Below are 24,988 nucleotides of genomic sequence, written 5' to 3'. Positions count from 1 at the left end.
AAACAGCGTTGCTTCTTTCCGTCTTGCCCCGTGGAAGCAGGAGCAAAAGGCACCCGTGGAGGCGGTGAGGCACCTGCAGCTCGGTGTGGGAAAGTCCCCAGAGCCGTGCTCCTGGGACACCGGCTTCTCAGGGACTCCTGTCCCGTGGGTGAGCGGGCTCTGCAGGGCCGCCCACCAGGCAGAGGGAGGCTTCCCTTGTCCGATGCTCCAGCCCCGTGCATACGCAGGGCGCTCTAAGGTGGACTTGTGGATGCAAGCCGTGAGCCCTGTGGGTCCAGGTGGCGGCTCTTTGCGGTCCCAGCAAACTGGGGACTGCTCTCCCTCGTGCAGAGGCCGCAGGCTTCCCATTCTGCATGCCCTAGGTGGGAGATGCTGGTCCTCAGCAGCCCGGCGGAGGCTCCCCATCCCTTTGCAGCACATCCTGGGGGTGTCCAGCTGCGGCACAGCACCTCACGTCTCCCCGGGGGAGCCCGGCAGGGCCGCGCTGCCGCCCTCCGCGTCCCCCAGCAGCGGGGAGCCATCCCCGGGGGCTGCCGGGGAGGCCTCGGCGCCTTCCTCCTCCTCCTCCTCCTTCTCGCCCTGGCTCCGGAGGCCCTGCAGGTGCTCCTCCCGCGCCTCCATGTACTCCTGCGCCCCGTCGCCCACCAGCCGCACGGCATCGGCCACGCGGGGCGGCCTCCGCACGGGGTTGTGGTCGTAGGAGAGCAGGCGCAGCCCGGCCAGGCCGGCCAGGTCGGGGAAGCGGGCGATGCGGTTGCGGTCCAGGTCGAGGACGCGGAGCTGGCCCATGCGCAGCAGGGCCGGGGGGAACTCCTCGAAGCGGTTGCCGTAGAGCCAGAGCCCGCGCAGGCCGGCCATGCGGGGCAGGGCGGCGGGCAGGCGCGCCAGGCGGTTGTCGCCCAGCTGCAGGCTGCGCAGGCCGGGCAGGCGCAGCAGGGCGCGGGGGAAGCGGGCCACGAAGTTGCCCTCCAGCCAGAGGCAGCGCAGGCTCTGCAGGCGGGCGAAGGCGGGCGGCAGCCCCTGCAGCCCGTTGCGGCCCAGGTAGAGGTAGGCCAGGCGCGGCAGGCGGCACAGCGCCTCGGGCACCTCCAGCAGCTCGTTGCCGTCCAGGGCCAGCGTGCGGAGGTGCCGCAGCGCCGCCAGCTCGGCCGGCAGCTCCCGCAGCCCCGCGCCGCTCAGGTACAGCTTGACCAGCCCGCGCTGCGCCCACAGCGCCGCCGGCAGCCGCCCGCCGCGCACCTCCAGACGCTGCTCCGCGCCCCCGGGGCCCTCGGCCGACACCGGCCGCGCCGAGCCGCCGCTGCCCATCGCCCCCGGGGCGCACGGAGCCGCCGACACCCGGCACCGGCACCGCACGGCGGGGAGCCGCGGGGAACGCCCCCACCGCCGGCAGGCCACGCCCACGAGACCTGGACCACGCCCCCGAGTCCGGGATCCCGCCCCCCCAAGCCGGGACCACGCCCCCCTGAACCAGGGACCACGCCCCCTCCGCGCTCAGACCACGCCCCCGAGTCCGGGATCCCGTCCCCACAAGCCGGGACCACGCCCCCCTGAACCAGGGACCACGCCCCCTCCGCGCTCAGACCACGCCCCCGAGACCAAAACCACGCCCCCGAAGCAGGGACCACGCCCCCTACTCGCCAGTGACCACACCCCCTAGCCACCCGACCACGCCCCGTTTAACCAGGGACCACGCCCCCTCCGCGCTCAGGCCACGCCCCTCAAACTATGACCACGCCCCTTTAACCCGGGGTCACGCCCCCTAAACCAGGGACCACACCCCCTCCGCGCTCAGACCACACCCCTTGCACATAAACCACACCCCCATCGCGCTCAGACCACGCCCCCGAGTTCTAGACCATGCCCCCAAACCCCAGAAAACGCCCCCTCTGCGCTCAGACCACGCCCCCACACCCCCAGTGCCCACACCCCAAAGCTGAGACCACGCCCCCCGCCCTCAAACCACGCCCCCTCGCCCGTGTCCACGCCCCCTGCGCTCGAAGCCACGCCCCCCGCGGTCCCACTCCTTTAATGCCCCTCCCCACCCTTTTTTTTACGGGGTGGGGGCCGTGAGCCCGGCGCCGCCGCCGCCCCCCAGCGCCGTGCGCAGGTTGTTGGTGCCGAAGCCGCTGGGCCGCAGGGCCTGGACGCCCCCCCAGGGCTGCGCCGTGCGGCTGGGCCCGGGCTGTGCTGTGAAACCGAGGGGCGAGGGGTCAGGGCTGAGCCCCCTGCCCCATATCCGTGCCCCCCATCCCGGCCACACTCACCCGGTGCTGCGGGGCACGGGGTCCACGGGGGGGGTCGCGGCCCAGCCGTTGTTGGTGGTGAACCCCGACGGCTCCTATGGGGGGAATGAGGGGTGGGCACCCGGCCCCGTGGTGCTGGGGGTACTGGGGGGGTCGGGGTGTGCACCCACCATCCTGCCGGTGCTCTGCTGGCCCCGCAAACGGGCCTGGGCCGGACGAGAGGCCTGCAGCCCCCGGGAGACGAGCAGCACCGGGGGGCAGCGGGGCGAGACCTGTGTGGGGACAGCGGGTGAGGCTGGGGGGGACACACGGGACGGGGACGGGACGGGTCGGGAGCCACTCACCGGCACGCTCAGGGGGCCCCGGGGGGTCTCCCGGCTGAAGCCGCTGCCTCTGTCGGAGCCCCGCGCCAGCACCGGGAGCACCCTGCCGCCCTGTTTGGGACGGGGAGGGATGGGACGCGGGGGGCCCCAACTGGGGGTCACCTCGCCGCCCCATGCCTCTTACCGTGCCGCCAGCGGGGGGCAGGTAGTCCGTGGTGGTGGTGCTGGCCCCGAGCTGCGGGAGAGAAACGCGTGTCGGGTGTTGGAGGGGAAAGAGGGGAGCCAAGGGGGCTGGGGGCTCACGGGCTGGCCCAGCGCTGCCGGCAGGATGACGCCGCTCGTGGGGGTGGCCCTGGTGAAGCCCGTCTCCTCCTTGGCACCGATGGTTGTCCTCTGCAGGACGTCTGTGGGGTGGGAAATGGGGTGGGGGGGGCTCAGCCCTGCTGCCCCGGAGCTCGCACAGCCTAGGGCATCCCCCTGCTTTTTGGGGTTGTGCAGGGCAGCGGGCTTCTGGGACCCCCAAACCTTCCAAGGCTTGGGGCTGTCCCCCCAAAACCGTACCTGTCTGGGCAGGATCAGCACCATGCTCCCCGGAGGCGGGCGGGGGGCTCACCGCCCCGGCACGGAGGTGAGGGAGGGGCTGCTCGCGGCTGTAGCCGCTGCCTGGCTGGTGGACGTGCCACGGCAGCAGGCTCCGGCCATCGGGGAGCAGGAGGGGCTGGAAGTGCTCGGCCGTGGTGGTGTCCCAGAAGGGGCTGCGGCGAGAGTTCAGGACGGCTGTGAGCAGGGGAACCCCCAAAAAGTGCCCCTGTCCCCGCCCCGCAGCGGGGGCACGCACCCCCCTGCCGCGCTGCGAGGGCGGATGAGGCTGGCGGCGTCGGAGCGGGTGTTGGAGACGAAGCCGGCGCCCACGTGGTGACCGAGGAAGGGACGGAAACCGCGGTGGCCTGGGTGACACAGGGGGGCTCAGCCAGGCTGGCGAGCCCCCTACAGCTCTTGGGGGGGGAGTAGGGCTGCCCCCCACCCCTACCGTAAGCCACGGCGTAGGTGGTGGCGTAGAAATCCATCAGGTCCCCGCTGTCCCCCGCGCGTGGCTTCGCGCTGAAGGGGCCCAGCCCCAGGGCAGGCAAGCCCCAGGGCAGGGAGCGCAGCTTGGCGCGGGGACAGACAAACGGACGGGTGGACGGCATGCTGCTGGGGTGCCCGCTGTCCCCACAGTGCCACCACAGGGAGCCGGTGGCTGCAGGACGTCGCTGCGGAAGCCGGGAGCGCCGTGCCGTCTCCAGGTAACCGGCACGGTGACGCGCGGTGACCGCGGCCACACGGGGACTGTCACCGCTGCCTGGGGACACCGGCCCGGCTGGGACACCCTGTGGAGGGCGCTGGGGACCAGCTGTGGTGGCACTGCGGGCTCCCAGGGTCAGGTGGGGGAGCACCAGGGGTGGCTGAGGGCCCACAGGACACCACTCACCAGGGACCAGCCACCCCCTGGCGCGCAGCGGAGCGAGCTCCCCGCGGCTGCCACCTCCACCCCAGAGCAGAGCCCGGCGTGCAGCAGGAGGGGCAGCCAGGCAAGGCGAGCGCCAGGGCTAGCAGCCACAGCTTTATTCATCAAGCCCTGAGAGTCCGCGGGAGCCGCTGCCAGAGGAGGAGGAGAGCAGGGAGGGCGGCAGCGCTGGTGTTTCTGCAGGGCCCCCGCTGCCCCTCCTCTGCTCCAGGGGGCGGGGAGGGGGAAGGACAGCCGCCCGTCAGCGTGGGGGCTCGAAGAGGTACTCCAGGTCCGGCTGCCGCAGCCTCTGCTCCTTCTTCTTGTTCTTGGCAAACTCCCTCAGCATGGCCATCACCTCGTTCTCAAACACGGCTGGCGTGGGCTTCGCTTCTGCAGCAAAAATAAGAAGAGCAGAAATATAAGAAAAGCAAAAATAAGAAGAGCAAAAATAAGGAGAGCGGCCCCACGCAGCCCCAGGGCGCCCAGCACACCAAGCCCAGCTCCTGCAGCCCGGTGCAGTGCCACCTCGGTGGCCACACGTACCTGTGGCCCAGTAGTAAATGTCCCAGTCATTGCTGGGCTCGTTGATGAGCCGGTCGTAGAGGTTCAGCTGCCGTTCGCTCATGCGGTTCAGGTTCTCCTTCGCAAAGAGGCTGGAAGGGGGAGGCACGAGGATGAGTGCGGGGCGTGGAGGAAGAGCAGGGCTGGCACAGCGGCTGCTGCCTGGCTCTCTACGTGACACCAGAGGACTGGGAGGAGCTGCTGTGTGCTGCCTCCTGCCCTACACCTCGGGCTAGGCTTTGTTACCTCCCACAGAAGAAGCCCAGGAGGCCCCAAAAATCCTCCCCAAGGATTTTGGACTCAGCCACCAGCTAGAAGCTTCCTCCAGACCTCTCATGTGCTGCCTCTGGCACCGTCCTGCCAGCAGCTGCACCAACCCAGTGGTGATTTATCCGACAGCTCAGTGCAGCTCCTCAGATGCTTGCCAGCTCCCCCCAAGCAACACAACATCTCCTCAGGGTTTGGAATCTGACCGAGCCCTGCCCCATCAAGCTGATTCCTGCAACGCCCAGAGCTTTTCCTTGCTAATTAAAGGATGTAGCAGTGAGCTGAGTTGCGTGGCAGCTACGCTCGCCTCCTGAGCGCCGGAGGGGCCGGGCAGCCCGTGCCTCACCTGAGCAGGATGCAGTTCTCCAGCATGCCCCTCTTCCTGCTCTCATACAGCAGCCGGGCCCTCTTGGTGGGCAGCGGCTCGTCGGGGCGCTCCTGCCAGGGGGGCAGGGGGATCTCCAGCACGTCCTTCCCCGAGTCGCTCGGCGAGTCCCCGCGGTAGCCACGCTGGGCACACAGCAGCAGGGGCCGGCGCAGGGCCCAGCGGGGCAGCGAGCAGAGCTGCGAGAGGGGCTGGGGCAGCACCGGGGGCGTCAGGCACCAACCTTAACACAGCCCCAGGCCCCAATCTCCCCCGACACCAAGCCCCCCCACCCCTAATCCCCACCCACCCCCCTGGACTCTAATTCCCCACCCCACCCACAGCACCCCAATCCCCCCCCAAGCCCTGCCGCCCCTAATCCTCACCCCACCCCAAGCCAGGCCCCGATCCCACACCCCACATGCGAGCCCCCCAGGCCCCAATCCCCCCCCCCACCTCCCCAATCCCCCCCCCCACCTCCCCAATCCCCCCCAGCCCCCACTACCCCTAGTCCCCCCCACGAGTCCCCCAGCCCCCCATTTTCCCCCTTCCCACCCCCCAATCCCCACACCTTGCCCCTTTTACCCCCCCAGCCCCAATCCCTCACCCCTCATGCGCCCCCACAACCCCCCCAAGGCCCCAGTGCCCCAATCCCCGCCCCCCCACAGCCCCCAATTCCCCCCCCGCCCCCATAACCCCCCCTCCTACATCCCCCAGGCCCCCATTCCCCCCCCAGGCCCCTTTTCCCCCCCCCAGACCCCATTCCCCTCCCCCAGGCCCCCAATTCCCCCCAATCCCCCCCCCAGGCCTCCATTCCCCCCCAATCCCCCCCACTCCCCTCCCCTCTCACCCTGCCCGCCGCCATGACACCTCCAGCACCCCCTCCCCCCTCCCTCCCCCAGGGAGCCGCTCTACTCCCGCGGCCCTCCCGTCTCTATGGTCAACCCCGGGGCGGTGGCCGGAAGGGGCGGGGCGCGGCGGGCGGAGGCCGGAAGGGGCGGGGCGAGGCGCGGCGGCGCTGGCGGTGGCGGTGAGCGCGGGGCCTGCGGGCGGCACCGGGAGGGGCGGGGGGGGGGGGAGGGGCCGCGACCCCTCCCCTTGAACCCGGGACCGGGACCGGGACCAGGCCGGGGCCGGGGGGGGCGGAACCGGGACGAGGGGGGCGGCACCGGGCCGGGGGGGGCGGAACCGGGCTGGGGGGGGGGGCCCAGGCCTCGGGGAGGCCGCACCGGGAGGGGATGGTGGGGGAGGGGGGAACCGAGGGGCACCGGGGGGAGTTGGGGGGCACCGGGGGGGCCGGCAGTGACAGCCGCCCCCCCCCTATCCCGCAGTGCCCCCCCTTAGTGTGCTGCTGCTCGTCCCGGTCCCGGTCCCGGTGCCGCCCCGGTCCCGGCCCCCGTCGGGAACTATGTCCGAGGGAGTGGACCTGATCGACATCTACGCCGACGAGGAGTTCAACCAGGTGAGGGGCTCCCCGGGGGCACCGCGAGGCAGCGGGCACCAGCCCCCGGCACCCGAACGTTCCCCGGGGAACCCCCCCGGCACGGGAACGGGAGAGGCGGGGGGCTGAGCGCGGGAGGTTTGGGGAAGGAGAGCGCCTGCAGGGCCCCGTGCTGCCCGTTGAGCCCGCAGTGAGAGAGCAGCATCAGGAGGTCAGCGTGAACCTGGCCGCACGCAGCACGGGAAGGTTCATCCGGAGGGGCTGGGGCACAGGGCACAAAAGGGCTTTGACAGAGCCGGCGGCTTCTCGGAGCTGGAAGTGATTAGGGCCGGCTGGCCCCAAGCGCCAGCGAGGGTAAGAGGCTGCTGGAGCACGCCCCGAGTGCCGGGACCGTGAGCTGGGTGTTATCTTCTGGGAGCACCGCGGTTCTTAAACAGCACAGCACCGAAAGCTGAGCGGGGCAGGAGGATCCCCAGCAGCTCCCAAGCCGCAGCGTCCCCCAGCTGAGGGCTTCCGAGGGATTTCTGCCCCAGCCACCTCTTGTTGTGCGGGACTCGCCAAAAGTCAGGCACCTTTCAGGCAGAAAGTTTGCAGCCTTGGGCCTTGCCGGGGGGGGGCAGCGGCGTGGGAGGCAGCCGAAGCAACCAGCTGGGCTGTTTTGAGAACGAGGACGAAAATACTTGGCCCTGTTGATATTCCTGCAGCCTTTTTATCAGCTCCGCAGCTGAAAGTGCCGGACGCTGAGCGGTTACGCCTTGCCTGAGGAACAGCCCTGGTTGTCAAAGGGTGTCTGCGGGTAAAGGCGTGGATTTTGTGTCTCTGCGAGCCCTCGAGGGCTGCGTGCTGAGCAAATTTCCCCGGGGGCACCACGAGCTCCTGCAGTGCCGTGCTGTGGGCTCGCAGCTCCCTGGCTGTCAGCACGGGGGTTTCACCACCTCGTGCTGGTTCCCCCAGCGTTGGATCCGGGCGAGCCATCGGGACGAAGGGACGTAGTAAACACGGCGCTCACCGTACGCTCCAAATTAAATATAGCACGGAGCAGGAGTGGGAATGGGACAGCGGATGTAGGACACTCGATTTCGTGGCTGAGGAGCTGCTTGGGTGGCTGCTCCGTGCTGCACAGGGCGCAGCGGTGCAAACGCGGCCCCGCAGGAGTTCGGCTGGCCCGAGGGGGAGCAGGAGGAAGCCACGCTGCCCGCCGGGTGAGGCGTTGCTTAAATTTGGTTTTCTGCCTCTGAACCCGTCCCGGTGCGTATCGCTGAGAGCCCAGCTGCTTCCTGGTGCGAGGAGCAAGCCGAGTCCTGCCCGGGCGCGCAGCTCGCGGCGAGCCAGCCCTTTGCCCACGCGGGGGAAGTGCGTGGGGAAAGAGAAAAGCTCGTGGGCGAAATCAGGAAGGGGAAAGTCAGCCCCGTGCAGCCCCGTGGCTCTGCTCCGGGAGCATCCTTCCCCTCCCCGCCTTGCGGCAGGGTCACGCCGAGCATCGCGGCGCGGCGCCCGCTGCCCCTCCTCCGTGCCGAGCAGGGAGGCTCAGGGATTTCCGTGCCGGCAGGGAGGAAGCACAATCCCGGGGGTTTCCACACGCCGAGGGGTTTATTTTTGGCCTGCCCAGGGTGCTGCGCGGTTTCGCAGGGTGGTGGAGAAGCGGAGAGGGCTGGCTGGGCCCGGGGGACTTCTGGCTGAAGCCCTGGAGGTGAACGCATCCATGAGGAGATCGCAGCGCGCTGTAGCTTCACTCATGCTCACCTGGAGGGGGATGAGAGTTGGCTTCTGCTGGGGGGTTTTAGAGGACTTGAGCGCATCAGGGCAATCCTACAGAGCCCCGTGCGTGGCCACGGACCCCTTCCCAAGCCACGTTCCCCTCCCCGGGCCTCCCCTCACGGTCTCTCCCCTCGCAGGACTCGGAGTTCAGTAATGCTGACCAGATGGATCTGTACGACGACGTGCTCGCAGCCAGCTCGCAGCCCCCCGAAAGCCGCACCAGCAGCTCGGAGCCGCCCCCCGAGATCCGGCAGGAGCCGTCCCCCAAGCCCAACAACAAATCCCCTGCCATCCTCTACACCTACAGCGGGCTGCGCAACAAGAGAGCCGCCGTCTACGTGGGCAGCTTCTCCTGGGTGAGTGCTGCGGGGGGTCCTCCAGAGAAGCCCCTGAGGGCTGCGGAGCTGCTGGGAGGTGCTGGTTCTCCTCAGGCCACGCTGACGAGGCGTTCTGAGCTGGGCTTGACCCTAAAGTGCGAACGGGAATGGGGTTTGGAGCCCTGAGAGGCTTGGGATCCCAGCGGGCCGGGCTGCAGGGGCTGACGGCAGCCTCTCTGCCCTGCTGCCCGCAGTGGACGACGGACCAGCAGCTGATCCAGACCATCCGCTCGGTCGGCGTCTACGACGTGGTGGAGCTGAAGTTTGCAGAGAACCGGGCCAACGGCCAGTCGAAAGGGTGAGAGCCGAGGGGGAGCACGGGGAGCCTGGCCCGAGCGGCCGGAGCTTTCCCCAGCGGGCGCAGGGGTGGTGAAATGCAGGCTCCTGGCAGTGCCAGCACCTGGAAAGGGAACCGATGGGGACCTGAGGCTCCAGGCTGGTGTCAGGCGGTGGTGGGTGCTGCAGGGGGGGCAGATTGGGGTTCTGGGGGGGTCCTACCCCTGCCGGGGGGTGCAGCACTCGGGGCTGGCTCCTGCCCACTGAGCGCTGGGCTTCCCCGCAGGTACGCAGAGGTGGTGGTTGCCTCTGAGAACTCGGTCCACAAGCTGCTGGAGCTCCTGCCCGGCAAAATCCTCAACGGGGACAAGGTGGAGGTGAGGCTGGCCACCCGGCAGAACCTGTCACAGTTCGAGGCGCAGGCTCGCAAACGTGAGTGGGGCGCGGGCGCGCCGCGGGTAGGGGGGGGGGCACCTCCCGCAGGACCCCGCCGAGCTGTCAGGCCGAGCCCTCGGGGCGGGGGGACGCTGCCAGCAGCCTCCGGGGGTGATGTCCTATTGCTGCCGAGTCCGCTTAGCTCCTGACTCGAGTCTTTATGATCCCCTTTTAGGTGCTCACACACTGCGAAGATCCCTCGTAGCCTCCTCCTCCTCCTTCTCCAAACTGAATGGGCTTAAGCTCTTCAGCCTACCAACATAGCTAAGACCCTCCATAGCTAGTAGTAGCTCTTCTCTGGATCTCCTCCAGAATTTGTCCATCCCTGCGGAGGTAAGGTGCCCATCACTGGACGCAGGATTCCAGCTGGGGCCTGGCCGTGGGCTTCCTACAATGGCAATAGGTGCTCCTTGCCTCACTCCGCAGCGATGTGACACCCTGGCCCCGCGCCGGGGGGCTCTGCGGAGCCGCAGGGACTGACCTGGCAGGAGCACGTACGAGGAGGTCTTGGCCAGCTGTGGCCGTTGTAGATCCGTGACCCCGTTCCATGCGAGGAGAGCCCTTCTTTCTGAACGCTCTGCCCTTTGCCCCCTCCCTTCAGCTCCAGCACCGGTCGCTGCTCAGCAGCGCCGTTAGAGCCCTCGTGGCTTGGTGGAGCAGAGCACGTCCCCTTCTGGAGTTTTGGCCTCCCTCGAGAGGCTTTGTGGTGGTCTCGGCAGCTCCCCCAGGGCTCCTGCCCCCCTCTTTCCTCTCCTGGCTCATCCTCAAAGCCTCTTCGGACATAGCAAGGGTTCCTGCCCGTCTCTTCTAGGGTAGCCAGGCACTGAGTTTTCCTTCCTCCAGCTGTCAGCGCTTGCATTCTGTCCCCTGGTGTCCCTCCACGCCCAGGCTGGTTCAAATCCCTTCCCATCAGCAACTGGCGGGTGCTCTGGGTTGTCTGATAGCTTCTGGGACTTGGGACTTGGCCACCTCTCCCCGTTCCTCGGGGCTTTTCACCTCCGTCCATGTAACCCGCTTGCTCTGCGACGTCCCTGGGACGCCGTGCGGGCGGCCGGCGCCCCGCTGAGAGCGCGGGGCCCTCCTGGAGGCACGTGGAGGCGGAGGCTACGCTTGGCTGGCTGCATCCATCTCCGGGCACCTCCAGCTCTTCAGAAACCGGACCTCGGTGGGCGGGCGGGGAGGAGGAGGAGGAGGTCTCCGAGGCGTGCGGGGCCCGCGGTCACAGCTCACGGCCTTTCCCGTGCCGCTTGCAGGTGTGCCGCCACGGGCCCACTCCCGGGACTCCCTGGACTCCGTGGACGGCCGCGCCACGCCGACGGACAACGCGCTGCCGCCCGCCCGCGTGGAGAAGCCCCCCTCCATCCTGCCCTTCTTCAACCGCCCCCCCGCCGCCCTGCCCCTCATGGGGCTGCCCCCGCCGCCCATGCCGCCCCCCGCCGCCCCTCTCCTCCGGTTTCGGCGTCCCCCCGCCGCCGCCCGGCATCCACTACCAGCACCTCATGCCCCCGCCGCCCCGACTGCCCCCACACCTGGCCGTGCCGCCCCCGGGGGCCGTCCCCCCGGCCCTACACCTCAACCCGGCCTTCTTCCCCCCGCCCAGCGCCGCCCTGGGGCCCCCGCCGGACACCTACAGCAAGGCCATGGCCCCCTACAACCACAGCAGGTGAGCGGAGGGCGAGGGAGAGGGGGCTGGGTGCCAAACGGGGTGGGGGCAGCCCTGCCGACTCCCCCCCCCCCACGCGTGTGTCTCCGCGCAGCCGGGAGCTCGGCCCGCCGCCACCTGCCGTGAGCGAGGTGGAGTTTGAGGAGATCATGAACAGGAACCGGGCCATCTCCAGCAGCGCCATTTCCAAGGCGGTGTCGGGCGCCAGCGCAGGTAACGGTGACCCCGTCCCCGTCCCCATCCCCCTGCCCCGACCCCGCAGCTCGCCCGCATCCCTCAGCCCCGCTCCGCTCCCGCCCAGGCGACTACAGCGACGCCATCGAGACCCTCCTGACGGCCATCGCCGTCATCAAGCAGTCCCGCGTGGCCAGCGACGAGCGGTGCCGCGTCCTCCTCTCCTCCCTCAAAGACTGCCTGCATGGGATCGAAGCCAAGTCCTACAGCACGGGCGCCAGCAGCAGCTCCTCCAGGTACTGCGCCCGTCCCGGGGTCTCGCTCTCCGTCCCCTCTGCGGGGAGAGACCCGGCTGCATCCCCCTGGGAGGTGACCAAAACATCTTTTTCTTCTTTTTCCCCAGGAAACGGCACCGGTCCCGGGAGCGCTCTCCCAGCCGGTCCCGCGAGAGCAGCCGGCGGCACCGGGACCTGCTGCACAGCGAGGACCGGCACGAGGACTATTTCCAGGAGCGGAACCGGGAGCACGAGCGGCATCGGGACAGGGACAGAGACAGGGACCGGCACCACTGAGACAGGTGAGCCGCAGCCAGGCGCTGCTGCACCCTCCCCTGGGACTGGAGACGCCTGTGGGGGTCTCTGGAGCAGCGCTGAGCACCCCAATCCTCCCTGTGCCCCGCAGGAGTTCGGCAGTAAGTGGTTTTTAATGGACTCGGATCTCCTCACCTCGACCAGGACTGTGCCACCGAGGCCGCTCCACCCCCTTACCCTTTCCCCGCTGCCCCCGGCTCTCTCCGGGCACCCGAGGAAGGGCCTGGCTGCGCCCTGCCGCCTCCCTCCGACACCTCGTGGCCTTGGGGCCTGAGCCCTCGCCCGCACCCTCCGCCGCCGCTGCTACTTCCCAGGGAGAGGCTGGAAGCCGGGGAGCCCGGGGCCGCCCCGCTCCGCGGATACTTGGACCCAAAGAGAAATGGTGCTTTTCTACCACGGAGGGAGGTTTGTGAGCCTTTTCCTCTCCGCAGCCCTTTGGGGTATGTCCGGAAGGGGACGGATCCCCCCGCAGGCGCGTGCAGCAAGGGGGTTTGGAGGCGTGCAGCTCACGCCCTGCGTCTGTAGGGCCAGAGGAGGCGCGAGGAGTTGTGCCTGGTCCCAGCAGGATCGCTGCCGCCGGGCACCTCTCCCGAAGCAGCAGCTCTGGCCAGCAGGCAGCAGCGGGGCCCCGCGTGGAGCCGGCCTCTCCCGCAGAGCCTTCCTTGTTTTAGAGGAAGCAAAGGAGGCAGGGCGGGCTGCCACCCGCAGCCGGCGGGCCTCGGGGACCGCGCGTTCCCCGCCAGGGGCTGCCCCCTTCCCTGCGGCGTTGCCCTGACCCCCCTTTCCCAGCGGCTGGTGGCACCCCGGCTGTGTCACGTGGTCGCAGGCTGGGACGGGGTGGTGGGGACAAGGCCGGGAGGTTTCTGTGCCTGGCGGGGCTGCACGGAGCTGTGTGCAGCCGCTTCAAGGCCAGGGAGCAGCCCCCAAGCCCCACAAGGGTCCCTCCGGCACAGGCTGTGTGCTGGCAGAGCCCAAGGGGGTCGGGGCGGAGACCCAGAGCGATTTCCAGCCCCCAGCGGGGCGGGCTTGCCCTCTGAACTGTGGCCGGACAGGAGAAACCCGGCTCCAGAGGTCTTTTTAGGCTAAAATCACACAAAAAAAAAGAGAAAAAAAAAAATCTGTAAAGTACCACGAGGTGCCGGCTTAGCGGGTGAGTGCTGGGGGGAGCATTTGGTGGGAGAGTTCTGTTTTTTTTTACTTAACGACACAAATTTTTAGTTTCTTTCCAAATAGTGGGGAAAAGTGCAGAGCAAACCCCTATTAACTACCCGGCGAGGCGCTGCCCCTCCTGCTCGCAGTGACTAGATTTGTTTGTCTTTCTGATAGGTTGGAAATTGTGTAATAAACTTGATGACGTTGTCAGTCTTTTATATGGCGCTGTAGGGAGCTTCTCTCAGGGCTTTTAGGGGATGGATGTGGCGGGGGGAGCGTTGTACAGCCCCTGTGCGGAACGAGGCTGCACGGGAGGGAAGGGCAGCAAGAGCCAAGTGTCCCCACTCTCCTGTGGCACTTCCAAGGGGCTCTTTGTGCCCCCCCGGTGAGCTCTGGGCAGCACCATGGGGCAGGGCCGTGCCCAGCCTGCTGCCCTGTGGGACGCCAGATGCCCAGGCACCAGGTAAAAATAAATATTTATTGGAAAATAGTGACTGATTCTGAGAACACAGTAGAAAAAAATAATTCTCCGTACCTTGAACTGAGCTGTGTGGCACCAGCCCCGGGGGGCCGGGTGGCAGCAGGGCAGGCGCTGCCCGGCGCGTCGCTCGCTCGCTCATGCTGCGGGCGAAGCGGAGGGGATGGGGCAGCGGGGAGACCGCTCCTGGGGCTGCCCACGGGTGCCAGCGCGGGCCTGGGAGCCAGGTTGGCTCACTGCTGCCTCGCGTACCTGTGCCTCGGGTGCTCCGGTGCAGGGCCTCAGTACGCATCAACGCTGCGAAGGACAGCGGACGTGTGAGCAGAGCGGCACGCGGCACCGCGGCGCCGCCCTCGCCCTGCGCGGTACCTGGAGAAGGAGAGCAGCGCCAGGACGCCCAGCAGCAGCTCCGCGGCGTAGAAGAGCAGCAGGATGGCGCTGAGGATGGCCTCCAGGCGCAGGGCGTAGGTCTGCAGCAGCAGGTAGTAGGCTGCCATCACGGCCGCCGGCACGGTGAGGGCCAAGCTGACGGCGAGCGGCACCTTCCGCTGGCACAGGTTGCCCTTGGAGCCTGCGGGGCGCACGGTCAGCGGGGCGGGGGCTGCCCCATATCCCCCAAAACCCCCGGGCTGGGGCAGCAGCAGCAGGGAGGGGACCGTGAGGAAGCCCCTTCGCCAGGACTCACCGAAGAAGATGCGGGTGGCCTCGGTGCCCAGGTAGAGCAGCAGCAGCGCCGCGTCCAGCAGCAGGTTGCTGGCGGGGTAGGGCAGCAGCAGCGCTGCGGGCACGGCCGGCTCAGCGCCCCCGCCCGCCGCGGGGAGGGAGGGGGGCGAGAGGAGGATGAGGAGGGACTGGGGGGGGGGGAGGAAGGCTCACCCTTGTAGGCGAAGATGAAGGCCTCGGCCACGAAGTAGGTGGCGCTGTACCAGCCGTTGAGGAACAGCAGCACCTGCAGCGGCGCCGAGGAGCGCTGGCGGCCTGAGGGGGAGCCCGGAGGGAGTCACGGCCCTGCTCCGAGCCCCCCGCTCCCCCCGAGCCCCCGGTCCCCGTTACGGCCCCGCCGCGCTCCTCACCCCTGGGCGCCATCTTGCGTCTCCATGGCAACCGGCGGGGAGCGCGCGCGCCGCTCTGCCCGCCCTCTCTATGGTTCTGGAGGACCCGGGGCGAGGCGCGCGGGTTCGAGGCCCGCGGGTCCCCTGTCCGTGTGTCTGTCCGAGGGGCTCCCCTGTCCCTGTGTCTGTCCGTGTGTCTGTCCCATACGGGCCACCAGCCCGCTCTGTGACCCCCCAGCAGGCTGGGCCAGCGTTTCCTGCTCTCCCCACAGCAGGCAGGGATGCTCCCCGCAGAGGGGGGAGACCCCAGGGACACACAGACAGAGGCAGCCCCTGGAAAACACAGCGAGTTTATTCCTTTACTACCCACAAAAACAGCCGAGTCCCACCAGGGGCTGCAACACAGGGACAGACCAGGACACACCAGCATCCTGCTGATCCCTGCTGTCTGCATGAGCCGTGCCAGTGCTGGCCAGCCTGGACGCTGCAAGCACAAAGAGCACGGCCAAGGGGCCCGGCCAATCTCCCCCGGCCGCTGGGATCCGTCCCTCGGGGCAAGGAGTTGCAGAGGGAGCCGCCAGCTGGAGCAGTGCTGTCAGCCGCGGAAGTGAGCAAACTCCTTGCGCAGCCAGAGCGAGTCCTGGTAGAAGAGGGGGTCGCCCAGGTGCACCGCCGTCCGCTTGTAGAAGTAGCAGTAGAGCACGGCCGCTGCGGGACGGAGGGAGGGAAGGAGGTGAGGGCAGGAGCTTTGGGGTCACGGCCACAAGGGCCTGGGGTGCCCACACGGCCTCCAGGAGCCCCCAGCCTCCCTCTCTGCTCCTGCTGCCCCAGCCGACGCGAGCCCTTACCCAGCCGCTGGAAAACAAAAAGCGTCTGCAGGCCCTCGGTCCAGACGAAGCGGCCGGAGTCCCTCCACCGCAGGTTCTGTCGGGGACAGGCGGAAGGACACGTGCCTCAGCTTGGGGGCAGCACCTCCCGCTCCCACGGCCTGGCCGCCGCTGATCCCGGGCCCATGTGATGCTGCTGGCTCCGGGAGCAGCCGCACCCCAAAGGTTAAGCAGCTCAGGGGATTTGGGCAGCGAGCCAGGACCTATTCTGGCTTCGCTCTTCAGATCCCTGCAAATCCCCATCAATCCCCTGCCCGGACAGCCTGGGCAGGACAGCCCCGGGCACTACCCCAACATCCCTGGGGCAGCGGGGTGGGGACGAGCCCTCGCCCCAGCCCTGTGGAGTCCCCATTTTGGGGACTGGCAGCTGGGACAGGGAACAGGGGACAGAAGGGGACCCCCGGGGCTTGAAGCCAGCAGGAAGGGGCTGCCCCCAGCCTCCCTGTGCAGGCGTTTGCTGGGGATTAATCCCAGGTAAACTGGGAGCTGAGCCTTCAGCAGGGATCGCTCCAGTGGGGGCTTCTGTGGCAGCACGCAGCCAGAGCCGCCACGCTTTCCCTGGGGAAAGAAGATTTTGCAGCAGGTCGCAGCGCTGAGGGCAGGGGCTGGGATGTGGCAGCTCCCTACCGGCCCAATCAGGGGGGCAACAGGGATGGGGGCACACCAAAACGTCCCCAGCAGTGGGAAACCGTGCCCTGCCTCTCCTGGGAAAGGGACAGAAGGCAGCAGGGGGTGGTGGCTGCTGCCTGCGTGCCCTTGGGTGAAGCGGGCAGCCCCCAGCCTACCATGACCCAGACGTGGAAGGAAATGCTGAGCGCCAGGTAGGCTGCGGACAGCAGGATGGTCCCCTTGAACTTGTGGAAGAGGAGGTTGACCAGCCCGGCCTGGAAGACGAAGGTGTTGAAGAACATGAGGAAGATGATGATGACGTTGAAGAGAATGGCGATGTCCTGGATACTGAGGGAGAGGAGAGGCACGGTGAGAGCTCGGTGGTGGGGGAGAGCCCAGCCCTTCTGCCCCGCTGCCCTGCCCAGCTGGCACTCACATAAAGAGGATGAGCTGGACAGCAGGGGCTGTGCGGAGCAGCTCCGAGAAGGAGTTGACAAACAGGTCGTAGAACAGCAGCAGAAACTGCAGGAACAGCACCAGGCTGTAATTGCTGGTCTGGAGCATCTTCCTTCCCAGGGGGCTGGAGCCCTCAGCCCCGGCATCCCCAGAGGTGCAGGCAGCTCATGGTGTGGTGCCAGGGGCTCAGCATTGGGGGCTCAGCATCGCTGCTCCCTACAGCTGGCACCTGCGGGGGAAGCAGAGGTTTTGCTTGGTAGGGAGCCCAGCTCCTGAACCCTGCCACCTTCCTCCGCCAGGAAACTCAAAGCAGGGTGAAAGCCACAGCGCGTCCTGACAGCTCCCAGCACAGACACCGAGCTGTGCTCTCTTCGCCCGCTCTCTCCCACCCTCCAGGCTCCGACTGCCCCCGATTTCACGGAGCAAACAGGAAAAAAAAAAAAAAAAAAAAAAAAACACAGGGACGAGGAGGACATGCGAGCCCTGGGGGACCGCGTGCAGATTACTCACGCCTCTCCCCGGCAGCGCTGAACAGGCCACGCCGTGCCCCAGCACCGCTCCCCGACACCTCACCCCTCACCCCCGGGGCCGGGCGGGGAGGCGCGGGTGAGGCAGGGGCCGGGGGAGCGGGGCCGGGCCCTTCTCTACCAGGGGACCCCCGGGGCTGGGAATCACCCCCCGGACTCGCAGCCCGCCGATCCCCGAGCGGCCCCAGCCCCCCCCCGAGGCTCCCGGTGCCGTCCCGGCGGTGCCCGGCTCCCCCCGGCTCCCCCCGGTGCCCCCGACCCCCGGCCCAGCGCTCACCCGCGGCCGCCATCTTGCGTCTCCATAGCAACGGCGCGCGCGGGAGGGTGGGGGGGAAGAGGAGGAGGAGGTGGAAGCGCGGGGGGGCCGCTCTAGCCGCCGCTCTCTATGGTTCTCCCCGGCTCTCCCCTGCCCGGCGCGGGGGGACCACCGAGTCGGGCGGCTAGAGCGTCCCCCCCCCAACATGGCGGCGCCCAGTGAGGGCGAGGGGGAAGCGGGGGAAGCGGCGGAGGCGGAGGGGGGCGGCCCGGGGCTGCTTCCCCGCGGCCGGTGAGGAGGAGCGGGGCCGGGGGGAGGCGGAGGGAGCCCGCGGGTGCGTGAGGGGCTGCGGGGAGCACGGGGGGGGGCACCCGGGGCTCCCCCCCCCACGGGAGGCGTGTGGCAGGCGGCGGGGCCGCCCCCGGGGTGCGGGTTCCCGTTTGGGGCCGGCTCCTCCCCCCGGTGCCTGCACGCAGCGGGGAGCCGGGCGGGGAGGCTGACGGAGCTCGAATTTCCCTTCCAGGCTCGGCCGCCCCCCCTCTGCCGCGATGCTGGCCGTGCCCCTGCGGCCTTTCTGCGCCTTCCTGGCCGGCCTGGGCCTCCTCTGCCTGGCCTTCGTGGCCTCCTGGTGCCAGCGCTGGCGCGGGGGCTTCGCCTGGGACGGCAGCGCCCGCATGTTCAACTGGCACCCGGTGCTGATGGTGGCGGGCATGGTGGTGCTCTACGGAGCAGGTGAGTGGCGAGGCGGCTCCCCCCTGCTCCCCCCTGCTCCCATTTGCACCCCCCGTGCTCCCCTCTGTTCCTCCCTGCTGCCCCCTGCACTCCCCATCCTCCCCCCTCCCTCTCCCTGGTCCCCCCTGCGCCCCCCTGTTCCCCTCTGCTCTCCCGCGGCTCCCCCTGACCCCTCTTGCCCCGCCAGCGGCCCTGGTGTACCGCCTGCCCCCCGCCTGGCGCGGCCCCAAGCTCCCCTGGAAGCTCCTGCACGGCGCCCTGGCCCTGACAGCCTTCGGCCTCACGGTGGTGGGGCTGGTGGCCGTCTTCGGCTTCCACAACGCCTCCAAGACGCCCAACATGTACTCGCTGCACAGCTGGCTGGGGCTGGCCACCGTGCTGCTCTTTTCCTGCCAGGTGGGTGTGTGTTCCGTCCCCCCCCCCCCGCCCCTGCGTCCCAGCCCCCCAAATTTCCCTTCCTCATTCCCTGTCCCCGCAGTGGCTGGCTGGCTTCAGCGCCTTCCTGCTGCCCTACGCGCCCCCCTGGCTCCGTGCCCTCTACAAGCCCGTCCACGTCTTCTTCGGCTCCACCATCCTCATGCTCTCCGTGGCATCCTGCGTGTCGGGCATCAACGAGAAGCTCTTCTTCAGCCTGTGAGTGTTGCAGCGGGGCTCTGCTGGACCAGCCACGGGGAAAGCCCCCGCGGGGCGAGAGGCTGGGGAGCTGAGGCTGTATTTTTATCTCCGCGCTTGCAGTGGTATCAACCGAAACTAAGCATGGGCTTAACTAAGGGAAGTGAAAACTTTCCCCCCACCCCAGGTGCGTGGTTAACCACCACAGCTCCCTGCTGCAGGGTGGATAAGGAGTTCTGTGGGCTGCGGGGAAGGCTGGACGTGATGAGGAAGGTTCTTGGTGGGTCTTAACCCTCCAGACGTCACCTCCAGCCCCGTGCTGCTTTGTATACCGGCTGCTGACGGCTCCTTGCAGCAGCACCCTCAGGGGCCAGGGGGCTGTCACAGCCTCACACGGGACAGACAGCCACGGGAGCGGTGTTATGGGGCTGCTGGGGTTGTGGGGTTGTTCCTGCTGTAGCAAGTGAAGCTGTGCTGGGGGCACAGAGCCAGCCCTGTGATTCTCCTCCACAGGAAGAACGGGACAGCGCCGGCGCCCTACAACCGCCTGCCCCCCGAGGCCGTCTTCGCCAACACTCTGGGGCTCCTCATCGTCCTCTTCGGGGTCCTGGTGCTGTGCGCCCTGGCCAAGCCCGACTGGAAGCGCCCCGAGGACGGCTCCACGGACACGCGCCAGGTACCCGCAGTGCTGTGGGGCTGCACATCGGCTCTCAGGGTGGCTTTGAGGAGCCGAGCCGGGGGTCTGCCACCCCCCATGGCCCCAACCGGTCTGTCCCCGGGCTGGGCTGGGCAGGGGAGCGCAGGCTCCAGGCTCACCCACGTCTCCCTGCAGCCCCTGCTCGGCACCGAGCGCTGACGCCTCCGAGATCTCCCCCTGCCGTGCCGGGGCTGCCAGCCCGGAGCTCTCCAACCCCGTCGCTCTCCCGCCTGCCCCGACGCCTCGCCTTCTCCGGGCTGCCTGTGCCCAACGCTCTTCTGTCGGTGGGAAGAAACGGGGTCAGCTGCCTCACAGCAGAGACGCCGCTGCAGTGGGGACACCTTTTTGCCTCCCTTGTGGCCCAGCACTGGCCTCCTGCCAGCCTCAGGCCGAGAGCAGCTGCAGCGCCCAGCTCCTCGAGCCTGCGTCCTCGTGCCTCTGCCTGCCAGCTCCTGCGGGGTCCGGCTGTCCCCTCGCGCCCGGACCGGGATCTGTGCCAAATCGGCTGCCCCTGAGCCCTGCGGTGCCATCTCGGGCACCTCGTCAGGTCGGAAGCTGCCAGAGGAGCACTCCGTGACTGACTGGTGGCGCTGGGAGCCAGCACAGCGCGGGCTGCCCCAGCCCTGCCTCCTCCGCGGGGCCGGCAGGAGGCCTCGCAGCGTGCCTTACCCCTCGGGGGGATGTGTGTGTGGTGGTGGGACCAGCTCAGCAGCCCTCAGGGACGCTTAATAAAGCGCTGGCTTCCGCAGCACTCTTGCACCTGCGTCCTTTGGGGCAGCCCAGCCCAGTCCCTGTGCTCACCCCGTGGTTCCCCTCTCCCCGTGGTGCAGGGCAGGCTCTGCCCCGGTCCCCAAGTTCCTGTTTTGCCCCCTTTCTGGAGCCTCCTCCACACCCCGTGAGCGCAGCCATGTGAGCCTCATGGTTTCCCCAGCCAGCCACGGGGGCAGAGATGAGGGCTCGTGCGCGGCCCAGCAGCTTCCTTCCTCCCCAGCCGTCACGCTCAGGGCTGGCTGGATCCCCCCCCCATTGACATGGGGACCAGCCGCCTCCCCCCAACCCCAAACCCCACCACCCCACCCCTCTCTGCACGAGGACAGACACTGAGCCAACTTTTGGGGACCACAAACATTCATTGGGGGCACGGGGGGCATGCCGCCGCGTCTCCCATCGCCGCTGCAGCCTCAGGGAGCCGAGGGGGGGCAACCACAGGCCGGCCGCCCTCCCTCAGCCCCGCAGCCCCTCCAGCACGGCGCGCAGCACGGCCGCCGCCGCCACCGCCCCGGGGTCAGGCTGCAGCAGCTGGGCCGAGCTGATGTAGCTGGCTCTGCCCGCGCCGGCCTCCATGTGCCGGGTGGCTTCTGCCGCCTCCTCCGCGCTCTGCCAGGGGAACGGGGAGCACTCAGGGCACGCCTGGTGCGGCCGTTTCCAGCCCGTTCTGCCCATCTTCTGTCCCCACCCAGTCCCTGTACCTGCACGGCGGAGGCCAGCACCGTCAGCAGCTCGGCTCCGGGGCTGCGCAGGGCATGCAGCGCCTGTGCTGCAGCACACAGCGAGTCCAGCTGGGAGACACGGGCAGCGGGCTGAGCACCAGGGCCGCCCACAGCCCCCAGGGCAAGAGGGCAGCGTCGGGACCCCGTCACGCTTCCCCTTTCGTGGTGGCACTCACCATCGTCCTGTCCCCCGGGGCAGCTCCTCCGTACCTGCGTGGCGAGCACAGCGCTTGGCAGGAGCCCGCAGAGGGGCTTGGGGGGGGTCCCGCGGGGGTCCCGCCGCACTCACCGCTGCATGGCTTCGATGCCGGCGTCCATGGCGTCAGCCCAGGTCGGGAGGTCGCTGCGGTTGTGCAGGGGCCGGGCGGCCGCCGTCAGGAAGAGCCCGTAGAGCTGCGGGGACAGCGGCCCCGTCACCACCGTGGTGGCAGCGGGGTGAGGGGGACAAAACGGGGGTCCCGATTCGCACTCACCACGCCGGAGGAGCCGCCCATCTTCTCCAGCAGCAGGTCAGCCAGCGCCGAGAGGAGCTGGGCCGGGGCTGCCGGCGGGGGCCGGGCGCGCACCCACTCCTGGATGGCTGCGGGGCAGAGGGGTAAAAAGGGAGGCTGCGGGGATCCAGCAGCGTGGGGGGACCCTGTCCCCCAGCGGGGGCCATATTTCAAGGCCTCTTGCTCCTCCGAGCAGCCCCTGCTCCTCCGAGGGGACAGCTGGGGGTGCCCTGGCGCAGGGAAGGGGTGGCACCCACCTCGTGCGGCCCGGGCGTGTGTGTGGCCGCAGTCCCCGTCGCCCGCCGCGCGGTCCAGCTCGTTGAGCTTGTCCTGCAGGCCCAGCAGGGTGCTGCACACCCTCTCCAGGACCAGCTGCACCCTCTTCGCGCCAGGCCCTGCAGGGAGGAGCCGTCACCCCCCTGCCTGGCTTTGAACTCAGGGGAGGCAGGGAAACTGAGGCAGGGAGTGGGGACGGCTCCTTCCCGCGGCCGCCCTGACCTGTGCTGGGTGCTTGCTGAGCTGGCTGTGGCTCTGGTCCCTCGTTTGGTGCCGGCACCTCCGGTCTCTGGCTCACGGCAGGCCCCGCAACCAGGTTGGGCCAAGCCATGGCCGTGGTTTCGGCATCTGGAGCAGCCGGGGAGGAGGGAGGCAAGTGGCAGCTCAGCGGGAGCCACCGAATCCACGGCCCCAGTCCCGTGTGCCCACAGGTGCTGGCGTCCAGGGCCACCCCATGTGTCCCGTGCCACCTCCCCGCCCGCGGGCGCTCACCGATCAGCCCCAGCAGTTCCTCATCCGCCAGCATGAGGGTGAGGGAGACCCCGGCCATCTCCAGCGCCGTCATGAAGGAGCCCACCAGGGCCCGGGCGATGCGGACTCCTCGTCTCTCTGCACGGGTTAAGGGTAGGCCGTGAGCGAGGTGGCGTTGCAGGAAGGGTCCCTCAGGAGCAGAGAGCTCCAAGGGGGGGTTTCGGGGTGCCCCCAGACTCACCCAGCCCACGCACGGCAGCGCCGGCCACGATGCCCAGCTCCAGGCAGGACAGCCCGCCCAGGTTGTTCACCACCAGCACCACGGCAGCACCTGCGAGGCAGCGAGCAGAGTGAAGCACCCCCCCGCCTCCTTGGACGTGCAGGGGGTGCCCCGGGGGGGCTCAGGGGACACCCGGGGGGGGCTCACCGCGGCTCAGGGGAAGATGGGAGGCGTTGGCAGGGTCTGTCATGTGCGCCAGCATCGTCTCCACCGCCTCGTCCGCCGGCATCACCTGGCGAAGGTGCAGGGGACCGTGAGGCCAGGCCAGGGGGACAGGGAGAGGAGCGGGGCGAGGGGACGCTGCTCACCTTCATCCTGCGGACACCGGCCTCGCCGTGGATCCCTGCAGGGACAGGACAGCGTCACCCCCACGCTGACCCCCAGGGGCACGCGGCCCCCACGCCCGCCAGCAGCCTGGCGCAGGGGGGAGGCGAGGGGGCAGCTCCTCACCCAGCCCCAGCTCCATCTCGTCGGCGGCCAGCTGGAAGGTGGGCTTGGAGCCGGGGACGCTGCACGGGGACAGGCTGAGCCCCAGGGTGCCTGCAGGCAGCGGGGAGAAGGAGGGCTGCGTGCCACATTTCGGGGCAGGCGGCGGGCACGCGGACAGCCACACGGGGAGGCAGGAACGCCACCGTGCCCCGGCCACGCTGCGGGCACGTGGGGTGCCCGGCTCGGGCTGAAGTCCACCCCGTGCTAGTGCCTCTTATCTGCCTCTGGGGAGGGTCCCGCGCGCCTACCCATGGCTTTGGTGACCGCCGACACCCTCTTGACGATCTCATCCAGGCTCGCCCCCGCCTCCGCCAGGGCCCCGGCCACCTGCAAAGGGGGGGGGCAGCAAGGGGTGAGGGACCCCTGCGCATCGTCCCCCCCTTAGGGGCACCAGGGGGACCCCCGCAGACCTTGTGCACGAGGACGGTGCCGCACAGCCCGCGGCGCCCAGCTTTCTTCTGGCTGGTGAAGGCGCAGTCGTCCCCCACCACCACCATCTGCACGTCAGCCCCCTCCGCCCGCGCCCTCTCCAGCGCCAGCCCGAAGTTCAGCCGGTCCCCGGTGTAGTTCTTCACGATCAGGAGGGTCCCGACTGCAGGGAGGGGCAGGGAGTCAGGCAGCGGCAGGGCCACCCGCCTCCCCCAGCACCCCAGGGTGTCCCCGTACCTGCCCCAGCCTGCGTCACCGCCCGGATGGCCGCCAGGATGCTGCCCACGGCGGGAGAGGTGAAGACGGCGCCGGCCACCACCCCGCTCAGCATGCCCTTCCCGATGTACCCTGTGGAGCAGCAGGGACGGGAGGGCTCGGGGATTTTGGGGATGGGGTCACCGAGCCCACAACGGGGCTGCGGGCACTCACCTGCATGGGCGGGCTCGTGGCCGGAGCCCCCTCCGGAGAGCAGGGCCACGCGTCCCCGCAGGGCATCCAGGTCAGCTCGTAGGGCCACCCGGTGTCCCCGCAGCAGCCGCAGCCCGGGGTTGCAGGCCACCAGCCCGGCCAGCGTGTCGTCAGCGCAGCCGGCCACTGAGCCCACCAGCTTCTTGGGGACCTGCGGGCACGGAGAGGTGGTGACACGGGGACGGGGAGCGGGGAGAGGGGCCTCGCACTGCCCCCGGCTCACCTCCATGGCTGCGTGGTGGGATGGCGGTTCCTGGGGGTCCCGGTGGCACTGGGGGGGGACGTGAGGCTCCCCGGCTCCGTCGGCTGTCCCCGTGCTGTGGCTCCCGTGCAGCCTTCGGCCTGGGTCCAAACTCTGCCGGGGGCTGAGGGAGGGCAAGGTCCAGCCCCCCCCACATTGGATGGGGGTGTCCCGGCTGGGCTGGGCTGGGGAGGGCAGGGAAGGGGGCGTGTGGGGTCTGGGGGTGCAACCCTATACGTGGGGACTCCTACCAGGGTGTGAGGGGTAGCAGGGGGTGCAGCCCTACACATGGGGACCCCTACCAGGGTGTGGGGGGGGGTAACAGGAGGTGCGACCCTACACATGGGGACCTCTCTTGGGGTGGGAGGAGGTAATAGGGGGTGTGATCCTACACGTGGGGACCCCTCCCGGGATGGGGGGTGCCATAGGGCATACCCCTGCACACGGGGACCTCTCTTGGGGTGGGAGGGGGGTAATAGGGGGTGCAGCCCTACACATGGGGACCCCTTCTGGGATGGGAATGGGGGGATCAGGGGGGGCAGCCCTACCAAGGGGGACCCCTCCCGGGATGGGGGATGCCATATGGCACATCCCTACACGCGGGGACCTCTCTTGGGATGGGGAGGGGGTCAAAGGGGCGCAGCCCTGCACAAGGGGATCCCTTTTGGGATGGAGGGGGGGACCGGGGGGGAGCAGCCCTACACGTGGGGACCCCTCCTGTGATGGGGATGGGGATAGCAGGGGGCACCCCCTGACACGTGGGGCCCCCTCCCGGCATGGGGAAGTCCCGGGGGCGCCCCCCAGCAGCGGGGCCCCCGCCCTGACCCTTTTTTTTGGGGGGGGGGTCCGGTGCCGCCCCCCACCTGGCGTCTCGTCTGCTCCCGGCGGTCCTCCCGGAGGCGCAGAGCGGCGCAGAGCGGCCCTTCCGCTG

General features: G+C 69.3%; 7 protein-coding genes across 9 annotated transcripts; 2 read left to right on the top strand and 5 right to left on the bottom strand.

Moving 5' to 3' along the window:
• Positions 1–450: 450 nt before the first annotated feature.
• Positions 451–1,308, bottom strand: LRRC10B (leucine rich repeat containing 10B; the record flags this gene model as incomplete). Its single annotated transcript, XM_084288498.1, has 1 exon — positions 451–1,308. The coding sequence occupies one exon, from the start codon at positions 1,306–1,308 to the stop codon at positions 451–453; it is 858 nt and encodes a 285-aa protein (XP_084144624.1).
• A 2,851-nt stretch (positions 1,309–4,159) lies between these two features.
• Positions 4,160–6,199, bottom strand: SDHAF2 (succinate dehydrogenase complex assembly factor 2). The gene is made up of 4 exons (XM_084288511.1): positions 6,101–6,199; positions 5,233–5,462; positions 4,602–4,711; positions 4,160–4,448 (listed from the first exon to the last, which is right to left on the bottom strand). The coding sequence occupies exons 1-4, from the start codon at positions 6,113–6,115 to the stop codon at positions 4,318–4,320; spliced, it is 486 nt and encodes a 161-aa protein (XP_084144637.1). The 5' UTR covers positions 6,116–6,199; the 3' UTR covers positions 4,160–4,317.
• A 38-nt stretch (positions 6,200–6,237) lies between these two features.
• On the top strand, positions 6,238–13,334 carry CPSF7 (cleavage and polyadenylation specific factor 7). The gene is given in 11 exon segments (XM_084288487.1): positions 6,238–6,280; positions 6,582–6,712; positions 8,587–8,805; positions 9,021–9,124; positions 9,389–9,534; positions 10,791–10,966; positions 10,968–11,200; positions 11,295–11,413; positions 11,502–11,670; positions 11,778–11,951; positions 12,056–13,334. Coding segments are annotated over 9 exon segments (1,389 nt in total). The 5' UTR covers positions 6,238–6,280; positions 6,582–6,658; the 3' UTR covers positions 11,947–11,951; positions 12,056–13,334.
• Positions 13,335–13,718: 384 nt separating this feature from the next.
• TMEM216 (transmembrane protein 216) lies at positions 13,719–14,680 on the bottom strand (the record flags this gene model as incomplete). Its single annotated transcript, XM_084287958.1, has 5 exons — positions 13,719–13,891; positions 13,964–14,165; positions 14,280–14,372; positions 14,471–14,584; positions 14,668–14,680. 5 exons carry the CDS (start codon positions 14,678–14,680, stop codon positions 13,876–13,878), a joined length of 438 nt encoding a protein of 145 aa, XP_084144084.1. The 3' UTR covers positions 13,719–13,875.
• Positions 14,681–14,980: 300 nt separating this feature from the next.
• On the bottom strand, positions 14,981–17,494 carry TMEM138 (transmembrane protein 138). 2 transcript variants are annotated; one of them, XM_084288509.1, is made up of 5 exons: positions 17,403–17,494; positions 16,579–16,827; positions 16,319–16,490; positions 15,495–15,570; positions 14,981–15,354 (listed from the first exon to the last, which is right to left on the bottom strand). In XM_084288509.1, exons 2-5 carry the CDS (start codon positions 16,704–16,706, stop codon positions 15,242–15,244), a joined length of 489 nt encoding a protein of 162 aa, XP_084144635.1. In that variant the 5' UTR covers positions 16,707–16,827; positions 17,403–17,494; the 3' UTR covers positions 14,981–15,241. The 2 variants fall into 2 exon arrangements, with proteins under 2 accessions (XP_084144635.1, XP_084144636.1); XM_084288510.1 differs by lacking the exon at positions 17,403–17,494 and adding an exon at positions 17,109–17,241.
• Positions 17,495–17,556: 62 nt separating this feature from the next.
• CYB561A3 (cytochrome b561 family member A3) lies at positions 17,557–19,720 on the top strand. The gene is made up of 6 exons (XM_084288499.1): positions 17,557–17,672; positions 17,905–18,113; positions 18,301–18,509; positions 18,592–18,746; positions 19,239–19,401; positions 19,558–19,720. Exons 1-6 carry the CDS (start codon positions 17,587–17,589, stop codon positions 19,579–19,581), a joined length of 846 nt encoding a protein of 281 aa, XP_084144625.1. The 5' UTR covers positions 17,557–17,586; the 3' UTR covers positions 19,582–19,720.
• Positions 19,721–20,570: 850 nt separating this feature from the next.
• Positions 20,571–24,972, bottom strand: TKFC (triokinase and FMN cyclase). Of its 2 annotated transcripts, none has more exons than XM_084288483.1 (18): positions 24,921–24,972; positions 24,040–24,181; positions 23,778–23,967; positions 23,586–23,696; positions 23,330–23,511; positions 23,168–23,246; positions 22,881–22,970; positions 22,739–22,773; positions 22,578–22,662; positions 22,392–22,481; positions 22,172–22,288; positions 21,902–22,027; positions 21,661–21,798; positions 21,386–21,492; positions 21,202–21,305; positions 21,089–21,122; positions 20,892–20,981; positions 20,571–20,799 (listed from the first exon to the last, which is right to left on the bottom strand). In XM_084288483.1, the coding sequence occupies exons 2-18, from the start codon at positions 24,043–24,045 to the stop codon at positions 20,647–20,649; spliced, it is 1,737 nt and encodes a 578-aa protein (XP_084144609.1). In that variant the 5' UTR covers positions 24,046–24,181; positions 24,921–24,972; the 3' UTR covers positions 20,571–20,646. The 2 variants fall into 2 exon arrangements, with proteins under 2 accessions (XP_084144609.1, XP_084144608.1); XM_084288482.1 differs by having other exon boundaries at positions 24,040–24,242; positions 24,921–24,966.
• Positions 24,973–24,988: the final 16 nt, after the last annotated feature.

Source organism: Netta rufina (genome assembly GCF_964035555.1).
Source record: "Netta rufina genome assembly, chromosome: 5".
Classification (NCBI taxonomy): Eukaryota; Metazoa; Chordata; class Aves; order Anseriformes; family Anatidae; genus Netta; species Netta rufina.
The sequence above is the reverse complement of the archived record's forward strand: the minus strand, read 5'-3'. Positions and strand labels throughout refer to the sequence as shown.

Bases quoted from the DNA above. Each gene is read 5' to 3' on its own strand.
- SDHAF2 (XM_084288511.1), bottom strand. The intron at 4,712-5,232 runs GTGAGGCACGGG...TCCCCCTTCCAG, and splicing joins GAGAACTGCATCCTGCTCAG to CCTCTTTGCGAAGGAGAACC. The intron at 4,449-4,601 runs GTACGTGTGGCC...TTTTTGCTGCAG, and splicing joins CATTTACTACTGGGCCACAG to AAGCGAAGCCCACGCCAGCC.
- TMEM138 (XM_084288509.1), bottom strand. From the start codon at position 16,706: ATGCTCCAGACCAGCAATTACAGCCTGGTGCTGTTCCTGCAGTTTCTG. The intron at 16,491-16,578 runs GTGAGTGCCAGC...CCTCTCCCTCAG, and splicing joins GTCCAGCTCATCCTCTTTAT to TATCCAGGACATCGCCATTC. The intron at 15,571-16,318 runs GTAGGCTGGGGG...TGTCCCCGACAG, and splicing joins CCTTCCACGTCTGGGTCATG to AACCTGCGGTGGAGGGACTC.
- CYB561A3 (XM_084288499.1), top strand. From the start codon at position 17,587: ATGGCGGCGCCCAGTGAGGGCGAGGGGGAAGCGGGGGAAGCGGCGGAG. The intron at 17,673-17,904 runs GTGAGGAGGAGC...TTTCCCTTCCAG, and splicing joins GGGCTGCTTCCCCGCGGCCG to GCTCGGCCGCCCCCCCTCTG. The intron at 18,510-18,591 runs GTGGGTGTGTGT...CTGTCCCCGCAG, and splicing joins TGCTGCTCTTTTCCTGCCAG to TGGCTGGCTGGCTTCAGCGC.
- TKFC (XM_084288483.1), bottom strand. The intron at 23,697-23,777 runs GTGAGTGCCCGC...GCTGCTCCACAG, and splicing joins CCACGAGCCCGCCCATGCAG to GGTACATCGGGAAGGGCATG. The intron at 21,799-21,901 runs GTCAGGGCGGCC...TCCTCCCTGCAG, and splicing joins TCAGCAAGCACCCAGCACAG to GGCCTGGCGCGAAGAGGGTG.